The sequence below is a fragment of the Marmota flaviventris genome, chromosome 4 (genome assembly GCF_047511675.1).
Source record: "Marmota flaviventris isolate mMarFla1 chromosome 4, mMarFla1.hap1, whole genome shotgun sequence".
In the NCBI taxonomy this organism is placed as follows: Eukaryota; Metazoa; Chordata; class Mammalia; order Rodentia; family Sciuridae; genus Marmota; species Marmota flaviventris.
This window is the reverse complement of record NC_092501.1, coordinates 47,125,437-47,147,259: the sequence shown is the minus strand read 5'-3', so window position 1 is coordinate 47,147,259 and position 21,823 is coordinate 47,125,437. Positions and strand designations below refer to the sequence as shown.

Here is a 21,823-nt window from a genome sequence, read left to right as displayed (position 1 = left end):
CACATGTGGTGATTTGCTTTGACTTCTTCAACAAAGGTTAAACACAGGCTGTGACTTCTCGAAAAATGCACTGAGGCAGAGAGCTGAGGCTCATTTATCAGCACAGCACCTAGAAAGGCCCTGTTTCGTAAAGGAGCTGAGAACCAAAGGCCAGCTGAGGGATGTGCTTCCTTCCGTATGCCCTGGGCTGCCTGGCTGGCCACTGTCCTGGGCAGGGTGTGCTGGTGGTGACAATGAAAGCTTGTATCCACAGTACCTTACACTGTCAGCCACCCCAGTGATGATACCTGTGCAACCCTCAGGGCTCTGCCAGGTGCCACTCATGAGGTTAGGCACTTGGGGAGACAATGGGTCAACACCTTCTTGTACTCAGAACAAGGCCAGAGAAGAAACCAGTTATATCATTTCAAGTCCTCAAAAGAAATCCCTTTAGTTCAGTAATACTAATTTCCTAGGCACACAAATCTCCTACAACATAACACAAAACAATAATACATTAACTAAATCCTGTAGCTCTATAAAGGGAAAAAAAATTGCTGAATGGGGAAACAGGGCATTTTTCATTATCTACTGTACCAAGTAACAGGCACAGAGATTGAGGAACGGATGGAAAAGCCAAAGGTTTCTCTACTTGGAAAGAATTCCCTTGATGGGAAAAGCTCCTGAGAAACAATCAACTTTCCTTGTTCTTTGCTAACTTGACCTTATTCTGTCATGAAATGCTACCACTCTACTGAGATTAAAAAGAATCCCACGCATATATTATTATGTCAGAATGAACCCCACTCTTATATATAGCTATAATGCACAAATAAAAACATTTCTAAAAATTAGAAATAAATCTCATGTGCATGTACAAATATGTAATAATGACTCTCACCATTATGTATAATTATAAAGCACCAACGAAAAATTATGAAGAAAAAGGAACAGGATCTCCCGGCACAAGAGAGCACACCTGAAATCCCAGTGACTCTGGAGGCTGAGGCAAGAGGATTGCAAGTTCAAGGACAGCTTCAGTAATTTAGTAAGACTCTCTGCAAATGAACAAAACCCAGTCCTTCCCACCAAAAAAAAAAAAAAAAAAAAAAAAAAAAAAAAAAAAAAATTTAAAGGGCTTAAGATGTGGCTTAATAGTAAAGTACCCTGGGGTTTAATCCCTAATATAAAAAAAAAAAAAAAGGATCTTATTGAGGCATTATTAGGAAGAAACAGATCAGGCCTCAAACAGACCTCAAATAGCACAGGACCCTTGGGAGCATCTTAGGGGGAAGTCTGTGACAGGACCCTCCAAAGCACTGTCCACTGCAGAGCTGGCCCCCAGGATGGGGACATAGAGAATAAAAGAAAAACAGGACAGATGATTTGGCAGGATGAGATGGAGCCACCTCCCAACCTTGCAACATTACACTCAATCCCTTTGGTTCCTTCCACAATCTGGAATTTCACTTCCTGACAAGAAGAAGAGAGTGAGACATACTGAGTCAGATCCCAGCTCCACTACTCATTAGACACATAGTTTGGGGCAAATTTTGCAGCTTTTCCTCCTCACCTATAAAGTGGGGACAGTAATACTTACCTTAGGAGGCTATTAGGAGAATTTGATGAGATTGCAGGTGCTATTTATTTTATTTTAAAGTGTCTTGCACAGTAGCTCACACATAACACACCATCAGTCAGTGTGAGCTCCCTCCACCCATTTGCCCTCTCCTACCCCCTTTGAAAGACAATTTTTGGCCAGGGAATGAGAGGCCAGGCCATGTGGAGATGGGTGGTAAAGCTGTTGAGTGACTAACATGTTCCACTAGAGCTCTGAGTATCCTCACTGAATCAGTGGCACCAGTTTTATTTTCAGAGACAACAGAAATCTGATCAATTTCTGTCACCACTTTCAAGATGGTTCTCCATAACCAAATCTAACCAAAATTATTTTGTCACCTGGACAATATTTAGCATTATGACATTGAAAATGCTTCAAATAAATTAATAAATACAACATTAATGAATGAATACAAAACGAATGAATGAATGAATGAATGAATGAACGAACCAACGAATACCAAAGCAAAATTTAAACAAACTGGGGAGAGACCATTTTCCGGTTGTAACACCACTGTTACCTTGGCAATCCAGTTCTTGGATTAGAAGCCCTACAAAATCAGTGCTGATTCCTTCCTCCTCCCTAATGTCCATATCCCCAAAACAACAGTGCTGAGATCAGAAGCCAAGAGCAAAGACTGGCAAAATCAGCAGGTGCCCATACTGGGTACCAGCCATTTTGGAGCAGATAAAGTCATTAAGGAAAATTTTAACAATGTATAACCTTTCAGTTTTACTCTGCTCACAGCAAGTGGTTTGTCTTTCAGAGACAAGAGCCTGCCTTGAAGTCGCCAGTGAGCAGGACTTGACCTTCATTTTTCGGCATATGCAGCATTAAATATTCATAATCCACGTAACCAAAGCATAAGAAGTAGCAGTGTTCAAACATGAATCAAAGGAATGAAAATCTGCACATGTGTGAGTCATTCTTTCCCAGAATGCCTCTGGGAAAAAATGCAGATACCCAGAGCTCTGAGCTGCTGTCTCTTCCAACTTTCTCTTGAAATTCTGGAAATAACAGGACCATTGCATTATGCAACCCATGAATCCTGCTCTCATGCTGATATCCACAGGTCTTTCTTTTCTTCCCTCCATCCCTTATCTATTAAATAAGAATTAATATTCTTGTCTCAAAGGGAACCAGCAACAGTGACTGACATTAGCATTCATAGGCCATCAAAGGAAACTCTCGACTTGGTTGTATAACTTAAAAAAAAAAAACCTTTCCTATTTGGGAAAGGTCTCAGGCATTGGGAGACATCAGAATAGGGAGCTAGGGGAGCTACAGATGTAGCTCAGTGGTAGAGTGCTTGTCTAGCACGCTCAAAGCCCTGAATTCAATTGTCAGTTAAAAAAAAAAAGAATCAGGAGCTGAAGTGAAAACATGGGGCATAAATTGTGTAAGAAGCCTTTTTAAAAGAATAAAAATGTTCCCCTTGGATGGCTAATCAGAAGAGATATTTGGGAGGGGTGAATATCATGAGCTTCATGCAATTATGAAGGCACTGACATTTATGTCTTTCCAAAGACTTGCAAGATCACCTCCCTCTGCTTGGGTCTTTCCAGAGAGTCTACCACTGGGATGATGAAGCGTACTTTTAACACAGTTTAATATAATTCTCCTTGGCTTTCAACTCTAGATGCTCAAAGGCACTCTATCTCAGCTAAATAGTAACCACTGGAGGCCACAAGAATGATCTTCCCTGGTGATCCTTCCAGGAAAATTAAGACCCAAAGAACTGCTTCTCGAACCCTTGAATGAAAAAGACCAACTCAGAGATCTATCTATCCTGGCCTAATAACTCAAAAGAAAGATGCCTAGGAAAAGATGGTTTTATGAACAACCTATCTTCTAATCCTTAATAGTAAAATGCACTTTGAAAGGTTAAAAAGATCATAAAGCTGCTAATTAGACATTTATCTGAACTCCCTTATCTATCTGCTGATGCTCAGAGGTAGATTAAACCACTTGGCTGGTGTGTCCGAAGTATAATTGGACGTGGCCTACTCTGAGACTAAGCTGGCAGAGTCGACCATCAGAGCCTTCTTTATATATTTACCTGCTTTCTTTGCACATCTCAAAAGACAAGGTGCAGAGCCTCAGATCTTGAACTTGTACTGTTCCTAACTGTTTTAGTGGGGCTAGGTCTGGTTAAAATACAGTGAGACAAGCCATTTCATGGACAATGTCAGTCTAATTAATTAGGCTCACTCCAGATTTATTTATTTCAAGGGAGTAAATGCTAACTAAAATTCATCTCAAGAATATTAGGTACTTTTTTCCAAGGTGATGACTCAGAATAATTTCCGAGAGAAGTTCTAAGCTACTTTGCAAGATGTCCAGAAGGCCAGCCAAACCATGACTGTTCAGTTAGTAATAGTTTTGAATGAAAAGGATAGACTTTAAGAATGTCTATTCTATTTTCTTAACCTCTTTCCATTTGCATCTTGCTTGTATGTGGACAAACTTTCATTTTGTCTTGTTCACTAAGCTTGATTGTGGTTTGTTCAATAGGTTTCATTTCGTTTTATTCCTGGGAATTCATTGGCTTATCATAAAGGTTAACTTTATAGATTCTACTCTAATGTTCCCCTTGCTTAAGCTGAGCTTACTTTCTGACTCTCCCCAAGAAGATGAAAGACTCTCTTGTGCTGATAGATGACGGGGTCTCTCATGGGTCAAAATCTTGGAATATGGTCTTAGGACCAAAAGAAGTCAGGTGAATGAAAAGTAGATTGGGCTACACAAAGAGCCACAAAGTCTTTTTTTTTTTTTTTTAATAAACAAAGTCTTGCTAGGATAAACTGCACAGTTTAATGATACAGAAGAGAGATGGGCTAAAGCTAGGATGAGGCCAGGGCAGTCTCCAAGGACAGTCTCATCTCTAAGACCAGTTTTGGTAGAGACTCCTTGCAAGTCCATCAAAGAATCAGAGAGGGATTCCAATGCCAGCTTCCACAAGGCTCTGCAGTGTCAGAATTAATTCCAAAGGACACGGAGGCAGGAAGAGCATTTAGGAGAAAGGGTCTGCCTTGGGGAATTTCATCCATTTCTATCTTCTTCCATGCAGATGAGAACACCAGACCCAGAGAGCCAAAGACTGTCTCCTAGTAGACGCTAGAAAAAAAGGACACCATCCAGATCCATCCAACAAAGAACATTTTATTTCCAAGTATTACAGAGGAGTAAAAAGGGAGGGAAGGTGCAGCTGAGGTATCTGTCCTTCCAACAGGGCACCACACTCACCTTTACGTAAGGTGTGCTCTCTCTTTCCCCAGCAGGGGACCCACAACCTATGAGAACACCCCTGGGAGAGATGGGAGAAATAAGACCAAGGGATTTAGAACTCCAGTTGAATTCCAATAGGGTCCAGAAACACTAAATGTAAATATTCAAAGAGGGCTTACCTTCCATGACATGCCAATTGGAATCTTCCAAATTTAAAAACATGCTTCCATTCTTGGCTAGCGATTTTTGATGAAACAAGTATGCATCCTCATCCCCTGAGGATTGTAAAAGTTCCCTCCATTCAAGAGAGTGAGGGAAGCAGGTCTTGGATGTAAGGATTGGCTGAGGCACTCAACAGTCTTAGTCGTGGCTGACTCCCAGGGACAGGTGATCAGAGGAGATGTCTTCTTTATTTTCCCTAACATGACTTTTTGGCCTCTGCACCCCAATGCACAAAAATCATCTGGCTGGTGACCAGAATGCTCTGAGACATTTAGAGTTTAGGTGTGCATGAAATCACCACCAACCAGAGTCTCAGAAAAAATGAGCACGGAGCTCAGTATTCAGGCAGAGCAAGTCCAAACCAACAGACAAAAGAGGCAGGTTTCCTAGAATCAAAGTCTAGTTTCCAACAGCATGAGGAATGGAGTTAAAAGTGTTAAAAGCACTCTCACCACAGATAGCGAGGGCAAGAGAAGCTCAAGGTCACTGTCCCTTGGCCAGAGTCATCAAATTCCCATTGCAACAGAAAAACAAGACTGATTCCGTCTCTGCTCACTTCTCAGTTTCGATGGATGACGGCACTAGAAAAACTGGAACAAATGATGCATCCAGGGGACCAGAGAGGGTGTAGCGGTCACCTGGCAGCTCCAGCAGGTGCTCTCTTCAGCCTCTGGAGGGTGCTCGCCATCTGGGACCCAGGTCACCCTGGAGCACCAGTTCCCTCAGTAGGTACCCAGAGGTATGCAAGAGTGTCCCCTGCAGGAGTTCTCAGATAGCCCTGGTCACCTCCACTTCCAGGAGTCATCTTGAATCCCTTTGTCCCACGTCCCTTACTTTCATAATTCAAGAAGCACCAGCATATGATGCTTCAGCTAAATGTTGGGTTGGCTGGTGAAAGAATAACACCTTGCTTTCTAATCTGCCCTCCAACAGGATCAAAGCACGGGAAACCCAAATGAGAAAAGGCTCCTACAACCATGCAAGAATAGCTTCAGATGCTATGGAACTGTCACCCTCCCAGAGGTTGCAATTGCCCATCAAAGCCCTCTTAACTTCTTGACATCTTCAGCACAAATACTTTATGAGGAAATAGCTATTTAAAATAAATAATACTCAGCAAGAAGGCTTGACCCCATGGGAGGCCCCTCCCTCCCATGCCAGCTGAATCCAGGCAGCCTTCCTCTGAGAGCTTTCTTTCCCACTCAGGAAATAGCACAGAAGAGCCCTGCCTTCCTCCAAAAATCTTCTGCACTCGGGAGGTTCTTGCAGGGGTTGGTGTTAAGGGAAATAAATTCATCAGTGTACAGGGTCATGGTTGTTTTAGAAAGAGAGGGCAGGAACAACGTATTTGAATACTCACTTTGACGAATCTATGAAGTATATCACAAGTGCACCAATGCTGAGAGCAAAGACCAACACAACCTGCAAAGAAGAGGAAAATGCCATCACTTTATAGCCAGACATCAGGCTGTTTATTTTTCTTTATTTTTTTGACACTTGCAGCAGCAACTGAAACATGGTGCCAACTGCCTTCAGGAACCTGGTTGGAATTGCGTGCCCTTACTGCCCCCACAGGCCATCTGATGTCACCTTCTCATCTGGCAGTGGGCAGCACCCTTGTTCCTTGCCAATAGGGGTCAAGGCAGACTTTTACCTCTCCGGGCACTGGGATTTTTATCTGGTCCTGTTATCTGAAGGTCTAGCTTCTCTGTGACTGAAATCAATACACTTCAGGGGGAAAAGAGCAGGTAAAGATCTGAGGTGATAAGATTTGTTGTGTTATATGTGACTTAGAATCTAAAGAGACCCCAATACAGAATATCAATTTTTAACAGCTTTGTTGAGGTATAATCTACATGCCACAATATTCACCCATTTTAAGCATTCAATTCAGCAATGGCTTTTAGTAAATTTACCATGTTGTGTGACCATCACCATAATCCACTTTCAGAACATCTTCATTATCCCAATAAGATCCTTTGTGCCCGTTAAATTAATCCCTGTTCCCATCTCCTGGCCTCAGACAATCACTAATCTGCTTTCTGTCTCCACACAAGAAAGATCCTTTTGAAAAGCACAGATTTGCATGTACAAATATCCATATGGGCATGTGCACACAGACAGAGCTGTATGAACATTCACCGTGTATACACTACAGGTATGTAGTTATAACACTTCTCAAGTACTTAGGAAGCAGTTTAGGTATAGAAAGCCAAGTTAGTTAATACATTCATCCAGTTAAATGACAATCTTCATCCTTCTTTACACATCTCACTCAAAATTAATCACCCTTGATATAAAAGACAGTTTTGGCATCTCCCTCAAACCTGTCATGCCAAAGTCTATCATGTGAATATGTAGCGGATTAGACTGATACTGACGCTTCAGTCTTCACTCAACATTCCAATGTGTTTATTTAATCTTTCACAGAGGAGGCAATTAAAGCATATAAAGGACAGGTCAAGAATAAAAAAGAGGCCAAGGGCCAACAATTGAGCCTGAGACAAAAAGTAAACACCATCACCAGCACACACAATTCCCACCTGCCAGTCAACAGATGCCTTTTAGATATGCTAATATCCTAAGTAGAAGCAGGCTGAAGGGCCTTAGAAGTGGAGGTCTCCTGGGACCACCCCTATAAGGACATCTGCTGGCACTGGCTGATGAACAGAGATGAATCTCAATTCATGGAAAGACTAGCCATGATCAAGCTCTTTGTGCGCATGTGTGTGTGTGTGTGTGTGTGTGTGTGTGTGTGTGTGTGTGTGCATGTGTATATAAGAAAGAAAATCACACATAACCTGCATTTTGTGTGTATACCAAAGTTGGCCAGTGATGGAAAATGAAATCTGCATGAGATTCTCATTTGAACTGCTGCAAACCTACAAGGAACTCCTGGGGAGGACTGCTGGTCTCTACACACTATGAAAAACGACAAAATAACTGAACACTGCGAAGGTAACATGCAGCTTCATAGCAACTGCTAAAATTTCCTTATGAAAGAAAGTGTTAAAAACAATACACCACCGGGTTTATTTTATTCTTCCATTTTGTTTTGAAAACCAAAACATGCTCCATTGAATCCAAGCAAACTCCTGCAGTCTCTCAGTAATTACCAGCTACCCAGCAGAATCTCTCTGGGCTGGCCTTTCTCCCTCTTCCCCCTCACACGCATTCATTCATATATTCCTTGCAAAGGTAGATGTGAAAATAAAACATACACAGGCCTCCGCTTGATCCTCTATTATCTGAAGGAGGCAGCAAAATATAAGCTGAAGATTAATTTGGAGCTGCATTGCTATTTCTGTGACATAAGCACTTAGATCCTGGCCCTGACCTCATTCTCAAAAAGCTGCAAAGGGAAGGGGTGTGGCCAAAACAAGGGGGGAAAGGCCTTTTCATTCATAAACACTGGATCCCAGACTAATCCCTGTTGATCTGGTTCCCTGTGTGTCCCTGAATACTGAGCTTCTGTCAGAGCTAGCTAGATGGTCCTAAGCCACTAAAAGCCATAGTTGCAGGAAAGGAAAGCAAAAGTCCTTGCAGATGGCATCTACATAGTTCTATAAGGAATTAAAATCTAACCCTTCTGCAATAGCTCTTTCCCAGCATCAGGATGGCCAAAGTAACTAGTGCCTACCAGCTGCCTCCATGTGGTATCCATGATGGGAGTTAACGTGTTGCTTATTTAAGCAAATCAGACAGTGACAAGGGGGTGGGGATCCTGCTGCTCTCAAGTATCAGCATCTCTGAGAGAGAGAGAGAGAGAGAGAAAGCGCAGGAAAAAAAACACGGGATGGAAATGACCTCCATAGCTCCAAGGCACTGAACCTTCTTTCTGTTTCATGGACTATGCCGGGGGCCATGTGTTCAGCCAGAAGGCTTGCTCTTGGTGAGGTCCAGGGAAGCCAAACTGTCCCACTCACCATGATCCATCAGCAGCTGTCTCCATGCAGGAACTGACCAATAAAGGTAAATGTGCATGGCATGTTGAAACTCTCTCAATACCTCTTGATCATGTCATTGATGACATTGTCAACCTGGATCCAGGTGCTGCAGGAAGACATTAACCCTTTGAATTTGTTCAGGAAAATAGAACCAGAAGAGACTGGACTTCCTTCCTCATGGCTTTAGCAAAGCCACCCAAAAGGTCTAGTTTATTCTTTCTCTCTCCCTTTAACAAATTCTCATTGTCTGAGACCCCTGTTGTAAATTAAAAGAAAGAAAGAGAGGAAATAAAGAATACAAAATGATTAAATCTTCTTCTAAATGATAATAATTATTTTATATAAAGCCTCCAAATAGTAAGTACTTATTTAACATATACTATGCATAGGTCCAGAGAAACAAAAGACTGAAGTCCACTTTGAGTTATAAAATGTACTCTTTACAGAGTAGTCCTTATACAGATAAATTCTATGCTATTACTCGATTATTGGTAAATGTTCAGTATAGGTATAGTCAATTTATAGTAAGATAGTAACTATATAGATCATTAATAAACCGAGTTGGAGAAGTATAAGTACTACAGGGGATCTTGTCTTGCTATCACTTCATGCTTCCTTTTTTTTTTTTTTTTTTTTGGAACTGGGAATTGAACCAGATTAAGATTCAGTTCCTTCCTTCCCTCCTTTCTTTTGATTTTGAGACAATTTTTCTCTAAGTTGCCCAGGCTGACCTTGAACTTGCGACCCTCCTGCCTCAGCTTCCCCAATCACTGGGATCACAGGCCTATACCACCACACCAGACTAATAGCTCTTTATTCTTAAAGTGTCTTTTCTTTGAACAAGTTATGCTTACTCCAAGATGCCTTTGAAAAGGGTAGGGCCACTGGAGATCCCTCCATGTATTCCTATAGTCCCAGGGGTAGGGACATGGTAAAATGAGGTCAAAAGAGCACAGTACCTAAGAGAGCAAAACACGCATGGCCTCCAACAGAATAATCCTCACGAAGACCAAGCACTTTATGAAGCAGGTCCCAGACCTAGACTTGTAGGCAGGAGCCTCACACAGGAGATTACCTAACATTAGCAGTCACAGCACAACTTCTGCTTTCCAGAGCCTGTCCAGCATTTCCCACTTCCTATAGATTGGACACTCCAAATCACCTTGTCTTCCTTGCATGGTACTGCCTACCATATTCTTAGATTTACTGAAAATACCCACATGCTACCTGGTGATGCTGAATACTAGGTGATATTTCCAGAGTGTGAGACTCCAAAACACAAAAGCCATTTGATCAATGTTATTAGAACAATAGCATATAAAGTTACTTTATATGCTATTGTTACTGACAGAAAGACAGTCATCAATTTTCCTTAACTCCAAGATGAAGCATGAAACATTTACACAGAATACCACGAACACACACAGTGTGTTAAAACAACACCACAACAAAGGAGGGAATCTGATGGTAATCGAGAGGGAGTTTCACAACCATCTTCCAAAATGGAAACTCTAGCAGGCCATGAAGACCTTCCAAAAGCCTGAGAAATTTTACAGAAATGAAAACTAGTATAGCCAAGTAGGGAATAGTTCCCCTCAGTTCCCCGAGCTCCTGGGAAAAGGCAGATTCAGTGATGTGACTACAAAGGGGCCTGAGTCAGGGAAGGTGGTTCATTAGAGAAGAGACCTCACCCATTCTAGAACCTGGATTCCAGTTGCCAGGTTGAGGCCCAAATGTTTTCAACTAGCATGTGAAGCTAGCTACACAGCCTTCAGAGATGTATTTGAGACAGACACAGAGGTGGCTGACACCAGAATCCTATCACCTGGAGAATTTTTCTTAAAAAGCAGAGATGCCTTCTTCCCACCCTGGGCCAGGCAGCCACCAGCGGGGGAGGGGAAGCTGGGCACCTCTATTTTTAACAGGCTCTTCCAGAAATCTGACATGTGGCCAAGAGTGGGAGTTGCTGAATTAAAGCCATTAGGGGAAACCACTTAGCTCAAGTCAGAGATTAATTTACAAATGTCGCCTTAACAATTAGCCCATTAGAACATATGCATGAGGCCTGCAGGCTTGGAGGATCTGCTAGGAGTACTTGAGAAAGTACAGAGAGGAGAATGAATTAATTCTCTCCTGAGCAGGCTGTGCATAGTCTCCTCAGCTCACAGTAGAACAAATGACCCTAATTAGTGATTCTCCATGTTTGATATAGAATCCAGCTACTGGCAGTAGAGACCCTTCTCAGAAAATGGACAAATTTCTCTACGTGATTCCCAAATTATTGAGGTATAATTTACATATGACAAAATTCACTATATACAGAAAAAATAGATATAAGAATTACCAAGAGAAACAATCTGGGGACATTTTGTTTCTGAGAGATAATACCATCCCATCATCTAAATTATCATGTTTGGTCCGGTGAATTTAACAACTCCAACAAACATTTATTCTTAGGCACAAGGCCCAGAGTGAGAGATAGAGAATACAAAGGTGATATTGCTAAACCAGGCCTGTCTTTTGCCCCTCAGAAGGGATCTACAAATTTCAATCTCTCAGGAGAACACTGTGGATTTAAGAAATGTCACACACAAAATGCTTCACGTTGCCAAAGGAAGCATCAGGGGTAGAAGTAAAATCACCTTCACTGCAAACTCCCCCCAAATAGAAGGAGAAGATAAAAGCAAGGGTGGAAAATTCAGGAAAGGGAAAGAATTCCTGTCACTTTATGTCCACCTGAGGGGACCTGTTCTAAAGAAGGATAGACACCAAGCACATAGTAGGACCAACACGGAGGGGGGGAAGCACAGGACCACAATAAACAGCATTCTCTCTTAAGTATAACACAATCTCTCTGGGACTCAGTTTCCCAATCTGTGAAAAGATGGGATTAGAACAGATGAGTGTTTGACGGTATGTCAGTCAACTTTTTGTCATTGAGACTAAAATATCTAACAAGAACAACTTAGAAGAGGACAATTTTATTTTGGCTCACAGTTTCAAGGTCTCAGTCCATGGTCTGCCAGTTCCATTGTTCAAGGCCTGAGGAAAGGCAGAATATCATGGCGGAAGGATGTGGTAGAGGAAAGCTGCTCAGCTCATGGGTAGCCCCAAAAGAGAGAGAGAGAATAAGGAGCGAGGGCCAAGATATTGTCCAATGTCATGCTCCCAATGACCCACTTCCTCCAGCTATCCCTAATCTGCCTACAGTTGCCACCCAGGAGCCCATTCAAATTATTAATCAATCAAACAAATTAACCCACTGATGAGGTTGCTGTTCTTGTCATCTAATAATTCCCTACTTGAACATTCCCACATTGCCTAACACATGAGCTTTTCAGGGGACATTAAATATTTAAACCATAATATGTGGGGACCTTAGTAGCTTAATGCATACAGGGAAAGAACTGAAAACCTTGGCTTGAAAACGCAGCACTCTTTCCTGCCAACTATATACCCTTTGTGCATAATTATAATTCAGCATGATAATAATAACACCTGTCACTGAATCTGTGTCCAAGAGGCTTGTTATGTAAAATCAAAAGCACACACCCCACAGATCCTTCAGTTTATAGTTCTTGTTTCCAACAGCACAATCAATTGCTCATGTCATATGTCAGTCCACAAAACTGACACTAGACAAAATACAAAAGGACTTAGAGGGGCCACTGGTCAGTTCACTCACGGGCCTAGGTCTCAGCTGTGCCACCACGACAAGGAATTAATTGAGTGGTGGTCTGCCCCAGTCGACTTCCCTCCTACCTCTGGGAGTCTTTGAAAAGTTCATGATTCTGCAGGTTTTACCCCCAGAAGTCCTCAGTTCTGAGTCTGGGTGTTTTCTTAAAGGAAAAAAGGAAGACATTTTTTTCATATTATGACAAGTGGAGTGATATGTTTTTCCATTCTAAACCATTAACCGTTCTTAGTAGAAGATATAATATTGCTACCAAAAAAGGAACTTCAGTGATCATAAATTTTAAAAGATTTGTAAAGTATAAAACATTTTGATGCCACCATTTAAACATTCAAACATCCCCTAAATTCCTAGGCTGCCTGACATTCTGGCATATTACATTTGACTTAAAGAAGTGTACAAACCAAAACACTGCTAATTCATTCACTGGAAACAAGACATGGATTGCCCTATTATATCAGTTTAAAACCTCTGATAGAGGTGAGATGAAGTTTCAGGTGATGGCAGGACTGAGGAGACACCCAGAGGAAGCAGAGTGGGGATGAAGAGCACCGGAGTGGAGGAGCCAAAGACCCACCTGCATAAGACTCCGAGATTCAGGTGCACAGACCAGAAGGGATGACGGGAGCTAGCATCAAGAGCAGAGAGTCAAGCAGGGCAGCCACTGGTGAATGGTGGGGAGGCATCAGGAAGAGGAGACGAGAGAAGTATTTGGATGGCAGGAGCCTTGGAAGAAAAGCTTTTGAACAAGGATGGAGGGGCACTGGGTCCAGGGTGGGGGCAGAGGGTACAGTGGTCTCTGGGCTACCAAGAAACAAGCAACCTCCCTAAGGGAGGCACGAGGGAAACTCCAAGAAAACTAGATTCAGCTAAGGTGGTAGACCTGGGCAGCGTTCAGTGAAGAAGTGGAAAAGTTAAGATTTGAACTAGGAATCTGCAAAAACAAACTGAAGCACTTTCTTGAGGAGGTGAGGTGTGGAGACATAAAAATAACACAAATGCCAACATACAGGTAAGAAATGAACATATCAATTCATTTACACATGTACACACTGCGAGGGTCATGGAGATAAACTGATCATTTACCACTAATGCTGGATTCTATTGGTAGTTATTAACCACCTATATGCCCAGCACATTGTCTCTTTAAATCAAGTTATTTCCAAATGACTCTATAGTCGGGAAGCCCTGAAAAAGCCTCTTAGTGTAAGCTACAAAGAACAAGTTTCTTATAGATCATCTGTCTGCTGGTATGTAGACACAATTAATTCAATAATGAACTTTTTGAGGGAGGACAGAGATGAATTTCACTAGTATATAGAGAGATAGAGGATCTGAATTCCTCTTAGTTTTTAATGTTCCCCAAAGAAGAATCTGGGTCATAAATTACAAGCTAATTGTCTGCCCTCTTTCTTTCCAAGGGATCATGTTGCCCTAACTGTATCGTCAGGCATGTGAGCTTCTGCAGGGCAGTGCTCCCCAATTGTGGCAGGGCTGTGTTCACATCCTGGATTTTGTTGCTGAATATACTAAGGAACATTCTCATCTCATTTTGCCCAAACTGAAAACACAGAAAAGTCGAATGTGTTCTTCTGAGGTCCCGATTTACAGTAAGTGAAATAAGGAAATGAAATGAAGAAAAACCATTGTAACGGTAAGTCAGAAAAATTTCCCTAAAACCCATGCCTTTCCTGAAGTTGCCTCATAAAACTTAAAAGGTTGCATTTTGCATAATTTTACAAGGACATCAGAACCGATGCACTGACAAGCAAGATAAAATCTTCCATTTGAGGTCTCAAGTTGGAAAGACATTTCCTGTCTTACTATTGAAAAATCTGGTGCTGGGGTAAGGGAAGTTCCATCTGCTGGTGGAATTCCCAAGTTTGCAGCTAATGAGCTTTTAGAGAAATTGTTGGATTAAGTACGGGTGCCTTGGCCAACTGGATTTTTAATTTAATTAGGTTTATAAGAAGAGAAATCTTCTATAGCACTGTCGGGTCACCAGTTGCTATTCACTGTCACTGAGGACTAATTTGTAGCCATCTCTGCCCTACTTCTCAAATCTTGACAGTCCTTAGATTATATTAAAGGCAAAACTAAAGTCAAGCCGGGATTCAAGCATATACTTGGACATCCATGTTCAGAGCAGCATCATTCACAACAGGCAAAAGGTAATAGGAACCCAGTGTCTACTGTTGTGTCAATAAACAAAATGATATGTATAGTTGACAGATGCCATAGTCTGGCTAGGCACAAAATCACGAGCCACTCACACAGGAACAAACTTTATTTTGAAACTCCCCGCCAATGCCCCGTAGGCTCCCAGGGGGAAAAATGCCAACCAACACACGCAGTGTTCTCCCTGCCTGGCAACAGGAAATCCCTCCTCAGGAATTCCCTCCTACCACACTTCCCCAACCAATGGGAACTCTCCAGGAGTCCCGTAGCAGGCCAAGGTGGACAGCAGGGGTCTAATATCCATATGAATTCAGATCTTAACATAATCATATCATCTCAATGGCTTGCTGGCGTCACCTTTCAACCAAAAATGCCATGCATCACACTACTTGGCTATGGCTCTTAGCAGACAGATGCTTTTTGGCCTCTCAAAAAAAAAAAAGGAAATTCTGACACAGACCACATTATTGATGAACCTTGAGGACAGCAGGTTGAGTGAAAGAAACCAGTGACAAAGGCCAATACTGGATAATTCCACTCATGTGAGCTCCCTACAGGACTGAGACTCACAGAGACAGAAAAAGGAATGGTGGCCTAGGGACTATGGGGAGGGGAGAATGGGGAACTGTGTTACAATTTCAGTTTTGCAAGAGGAAAAATTGTATGGATAGATAGTGGTGACGACTGCATAATAATAAGAATGTACTTAATACCACTGAGCTGAACACAGTAGATTTACAAATGGCTTAAATGCCAGGATATATATATATATATATATATATATATATATATATATATACACACACACACACACACATTTTTTTTTAATGGACAAGATATTCTGAGCAGCTACAAGTGGAATCCAGAAGTATCTCACATTTAGAGACCCAAACAGACTCATTCTCCTACAAGTTTACTTGTGTCCTCCTTCCAGTAGCAATGGCTATTTCCTGGAAACTTGTTACTATGTACAAATGACTCTAACTTCTCTAGATGTTTGATCTTACTAAAGCTGGCATTTCTCCTTTAGTCTCCAGAGCCTGTCCCCCATGTAGCCACAGAGACCTTATATGGGTCCCTGCCTTTCCTCTTCCACTCCCCTCCTCCCTCCTGGTCTATCAACAGGGCTCAAAGCTGGCCTTGAATTTCTTAGTGCTAGAGGCTCTGACTGGAACAACATCTATTTTGTCTCTGATAACTGCAGCTAAAGCACCAGATATGATTGAAAGTTTCAGAAGACCATGCCCTTGATCCCATAACCACTTTACAAACACATAACAATTCCCTCCAGAAGGTAACGAAACAGACAAAGGGCAGGTGGTCTCTAAATTTAAGCCTCAAGACCAATTTGCAGTAATGATGTGGTCACAGCCTCTCAGTGGGTCAGCAAAACCCTTAGAATCTACCTCAAATCCCCTCTTGGTGGCAACGATTTTGCCACCAAAGGTCTTGCTTTTTAAAAAGAGTATCAATGTACCTTTGAAAGCAATGCCACCAAAGGGAATTGGCCAGAGATGATGAGCGGCCATTCCACTGACAAGATGACACTGATTCCAGCACTGGACAGGCTTTAAAACCCTCTCCTGCCCATGCAGGCTTTTCCAAGGACGTGCCAAGCCTCCAGCCTTCTCTTAGCTTCTTTTATACAGGAAAACAGAGAAAAGGAGTGTAGAGAATGTCACTGATGGTCTTTTCAAGACCATTTACCAGAGGAAGAGCATATGTCCAAAGGTGGATGTCCACCTCTGCTTCATGTCTTAGCTCCTCCACATACTCAGGACCTTAAGTGACACACTATTTTCTCCCCAGGGGTCCTGCCTGCTGGCCAAGACCAGTGGTCTTTTGGGACATGCTATCAGGGATTCCAAGGAATCTAGAAAGCCATTTTTGTTAAGGTCTACAGTGGAATTAACTCTAGAAATCCAAAGAGAAGACCTCACCTAGCTTATCTACTTCTGACACCCCTCCTGCCTTCAAAATGATTTTTTGTATTTACTATTAAACTCTGACTGAAAAGCTACCCTTACTGAAAGAGGAAGCTTCACAAGACAGCATCCTTCATGCTCACAAAGTCTTCCTCTCACGGTCTAGAGAATCAGAAGGCAGAGTTAACAGCACAAATCTGGACACATACAGTGATGGACACCCTGGGCAGGGGTGGGCACCCCGAACACGGCACTGCTGCTAGTTTAGAAAGAATGAACCACATCCCCAGCTACCCCCTTGCCTCCTACAACTATCTCACAAATACCCTGTCACCCAGTGAGGATCAGATGATAATGACTTGGCCCAGGGTAACTAGAGTTCTGGCTTGGTGGAGATAGAAAAACCACATGTGCTACTTGCGTGCATCATGACACAAAAAAAAGCTTCCAACCTTCTCTTAGCTTCTTTTTTACATAAAAATGGAGAAAAGGAATCCAGAGAATGTCACTGATGGTCTTTTCAAGGTCATTTACCAAAGGAAGAGCATGTGTAGGATGTCCACCTCTGCTTTATGTCTTAGCATCTTCAACAGGCAGACCAGGTGTCTGGTTAAGGAGAAAATGTGTAAAGGATTTTTTTTTTTAATTTCACATTTTTAAGAATTTGACATAGTCATCCGGGAGGAATCAGCACTGAGATGGGTTTCTTTAAGCTTATCGCATAACTTTTCCGCGTCTCAAATGTGTATGTGCGAAGAACTGACATCTTTGCAGGGCTTAGAGGCTCTTATTGTCACAAATCTTTCTGTGCATTTTGGCATAGCCCCAGCATGATCACCAAATCCAGCTTCCCATCTGCTCCATTAAAAGATTGCCAGGCATGAGAATTCATTTCTATGAACTTTCCTACCATTCTGCAGTTCTTCCTTATTCATTTATTGCACAAAGTTGCTGAGCATTTGCCCCCTATAGATTCTGGGCTGAGCAGGAAGGACATACAGAACTGAAGAAGAAAACCCCTGCTTTATGAACCTGAACTCAAATTTTCATCCGTATTGTACAGAGCAGGATGATGGATGCCAAGATAAGTTTCCTACCATCAAATGCCTTTTGAGACATTCATGCCCTAGATCCGTGGTTCACAAACATGAAGTGTACAACAGAATTATCTGGAGGGAGGACTTGTTAAGATGCAATCGCTGAGGCCCATCCTAGAATCTCAGATTCAAGAGGTGTGGGGGTTCACAAGACTTTGCATTTCCAACAAGTCCCAGGTGCTGCTGGTGTGAAGGTTATACTTTGTAAATTACTGCCTTAAACCATCATGAAAGAAAAGCCTATCCTCTTGAGATGTTCTGCTTTCTTTAAATATGGGCATAAAAACATTTTAAATTGGTTAGTTTGGGGTATGGGCTATTTAGACAAAATTTCCTTAAAGTATCTATTAAAGGATGAGTTCCCTACTGGGGGACATGAATCTTCTAGCCCCACCCACTAGTGGTTGCCAGTGAACTCTAGCATGATGGTGGAAATGAAAGTTTATTAAAAGGTATTCCAAAAGAGAGAAAATTGGCCAGAAGCTTTTACTTTGAAATATCATTCAAACTCATTTTCAGATTTGATGGTGGATGAGCTGGATAATGTCAGTAAGGTGTTTTGTTTTTCTTTTGCCATATCTTGTCCATGGAAACATACTGCATGGATTTAGAAACGATCGGTCACTGATGTTAATAAAAGTATTGAAACCCTCCCTTCAAATCCACGGGCTTAGACTTTGAAGAGACTTCCAGCCAGGACTACAAGATTTGTAAAGGTGTGTCTGAGGAGGCTTTGGCTTCCAAAGCAAGTAAACAGAAAGTGCCACAAATAGAAAACTGGAACACATCAACACTGAGAGTCACCAGCTTAGGATGGTTCCACCTAGGATCTTTCAACTTTACGAGGATGTGAAAGCAACATGAACTAGGTAGGAATTTGAATAGTATATCTGGATCTTTTCCTAAGCTGGCAATGTGCATAGCGATATTTGATAGGACCCTCTCTCATGATGCTGGGCAGTGATAGTGAGTCACAGCTCCCAGTTAGTCATGCTGTCAAGAGGGGAACAACCAACTCTACAGTGCACCATGTCACTAAGCTAGGGTGTTCGGTAAGGTGGGTGTATTAAATGCACTTTCAACTTAAGATATTCAACTTATAATAGATTTATTGAGACCTGACTAATCATAAGTCAAGGAGCATTTGTATATTATTTACTCTACTATTGGAAAGACTAGGTTAGTGTCGAGGACAAATGGTGTCGACCTGGCTTCCAAAAACAAGGGAACTTAAGGTCATGACACAGTCTGACTTTCCCAGATGTTCCTAAGACATGGAGAAGACAGGTCCCACTCACTTCAAGAATGTTCAGGAATTAACCTGGCTTCTCTTACATGCGCTGAGTGACCAATTTCATCAGGACACTGGTGTGCTTGACAGGCCCTCTGGAGCAGCAGTCACATCCGTCATTTTAAGTTGCCAGTCCAGATTTTGTTTGAATTGATATGTCAAATGCATATGGTGGTTGGATTGGTTTTTGTTTGTTTGTTTTGTTATGTTTTATTGTTTCTTTTCTTTCATTTTTGCTTCTTCTTTTGAATAATCAATCTATTCAGACACAGAAAGATGGCGATTCCCAGGCCTCACTAACTCCCCTTGGCCTACCACTCCACGAGGGAGCCCTGTCTATAGTTCAATCAAAGCATTTTTCACTCTTTAATGGTGTCATATGTTTTCTTCTCTTTTCTATAATCTTCTCCTTGAGGATAGAAGGTGTGTCATTCATTTCTGTGCCCCATCATTCACTCCTTTATTTATGTTTTCATTGAACAGTTTATGAAGTGACCTCTATACACCAAGCTTTGTGCCATGCCTGGATATACAGTGAAGAGCTGAAAAGCCATGGCCCCTGCCCCTCCTGAAGTTCATGGTCCACAGGAGGAAGGACACTCAATTAATGAGCCCACTGGTGAATAACTCTGCACAGCTGACTGGCTCCAAAAGAAAGAACCAGGAGGTCCGCAGACTGCAGGTCCAGGGGGGTTTCAAGGAAGAAGGATGAGCAGAGTTAACAGGATTAAGATAAACATTTCTCACACAGAGCACAGGGCATGCAAAACCCATTAAAGACTCTCTGATAGGTGTTTGTTGAGTGAATGGAGACCAAGATGGTGCTATGATTCCACGCACCAGGCCTGGCTAAGGAGCTCTCTGTGGAGGCAAAAGGAGCTTATAGGTCTCATACAAGAGAAAAAACAGCCTCAGCAAAGAAGCATCAAGGCTACACAGTTTTCTCTGATTGCCATGAAGGCAGGCTTCCAAAAAATAAGATCACAAGGGAAGGCATTGACCCCACTCATTCTCCAAAGCATAAGTAATCCTCTGTTTCTCCCCAAGGACACTGCATGCTTTACTGCTTTTATTGTACATATTCTTAACCTATTTTCCAACTTCAGACTGGAAAGGTCGAATGAATTCGAATCTAACAATGAGATCCATCTAACAATAGGACAAGATGCCAAATGTGGGACTGAGTTTTCTGTTCCTGGGAACACTGAAGTCAACACATGAGACCACCTGCTAAGAACATCTGAGTGCCAAGTGACTTCTGCCAGCATTTTAGTAAACCAAGTAAAGGGGCTTCCAGATAGTGGACAGTGCCAAGTCTGTGTGTGTATAAGGTGGCTCGAGTTCCATGTTTGCCTAATATCCTGGGATAATTCTTAAGAGCACCTCTCTCAAGAGTATTCTGTGTGAATGAAAAGAATATGGTCATCCAATTTAAGTTGCACTTGGGCGCTTGAAGAAACCTAATACCTCCTAACACCAGGCTGCTAAATCCAGAAGAAGGGAGAGCTCAGTGTAAAATCTATACTGCTCTTCTAGCCACTCCAGGAGAATTTCTGGATCTTGTTTCATAATCTGATGTACCTTACATGCCAGCAGGTGAATGCTAATAACTAACACGCCCAGGTTCCTTACAAGTACACACCCCATATGCACTCCCAAGCGTGCCCCCGCCCCCCCCCCCCCCAGACTCCCATGCTGTTTGCATCGCACAGGAGATGCACTGAGAAGCTGGTAGCCTTTCTATGACACTAATGGTCCCTTGATAAATGAACTTTTTTTTTAAGGCCTTGTCTGGCATTGGACAAAATTAATGAATTGCTGGAGATGACGATATCAGACTTGTCACTGGATGTTGACAAGGAAGAAAATGGGGAACTCAAGACTTCGGGTCAAAAACAGCCCATTAAACCCAGTTCCTAAGGTCTCCTTCACCGCAGATGTGAAGGAGAAATCTGACACAGAATGCTTTCAAATTGATCTCTTAGGGAGAGAGCAATCCAGCCCTGGATCCCACACTGAGCCCCAATTCTGGTTGAGTTGGAGTCTGTTCCTATGTTCTTTGTACCTAAAAACAAGTGGGAAGTAGTGACAATGAGCATCTCATGGCTGGTATTTCTAAGGAAAGTATTCAACCATGCAGGATGGGGTGGAGAGATTCTGGCACAGAGCGAGGCTCTGCACTGCTGTCTGAGCAAGTGCAGTGATTCATCCATCACAAGCCCCAGGAATGACTGAACAATGCCATCCTCGCCAGACACTGCACCGGTGCAAAGAAACACAATGCTCACATCTCACACAGAAGCTCCCAGCAATCCACAGACAAGGAGGAAGAGAATGACTCCAGGAGGCTTGGCCAACCCAAGACATAAGTTGCTTTCCCACTGCACAGAGGAAGTGCCCTCACCCCAAATGACTAACCAAAACACTGTCCCAGCTCTGCCTTGAGGATGGACAGTCACCTCTATATCATCATTTCAGAAAGAACCCCCTGGTCCCAAAAGATCTCCCCATCTAAGATTCTGACACGTCACCATGAGAGATTGTTTCCTTTGAGTTTTATATTAATTCTCTTTCTTGGCCTTCTTAAAAAGCAGAAGGAGTAATAAGTAAATCCACACTAAAATGCTAATGATTTAACACA

General features: G+C 42.3%; 1 protein-coding gene across 4 annotated transcripts in view; it reads right to left on the bottom strand.

The window, feature by feature from the left end:
• Positions 1–21,823, bottom strand: part of Kcnma1 (potassium calcium-activated channel subfamily M alpha 1) — a 706,297-nt gene that overhangs the window by 348,936 nt on the left and 335,538 nt on the right. For all 4 annotated transcript variants that reach the window (XM_027931402.3, XM_027931380.3, XM_027931382.3 and 1 more), the window contains exon 3: positions 6,411–6,472. In XM_027931402.3, coding sequence (XP_027787203.3) covers positions 6,411–6,472 — 62 coding nt within the window. The remainder of the gene's footprint in view (positions 1–6,410; positions 6,473–21,823) is intronic.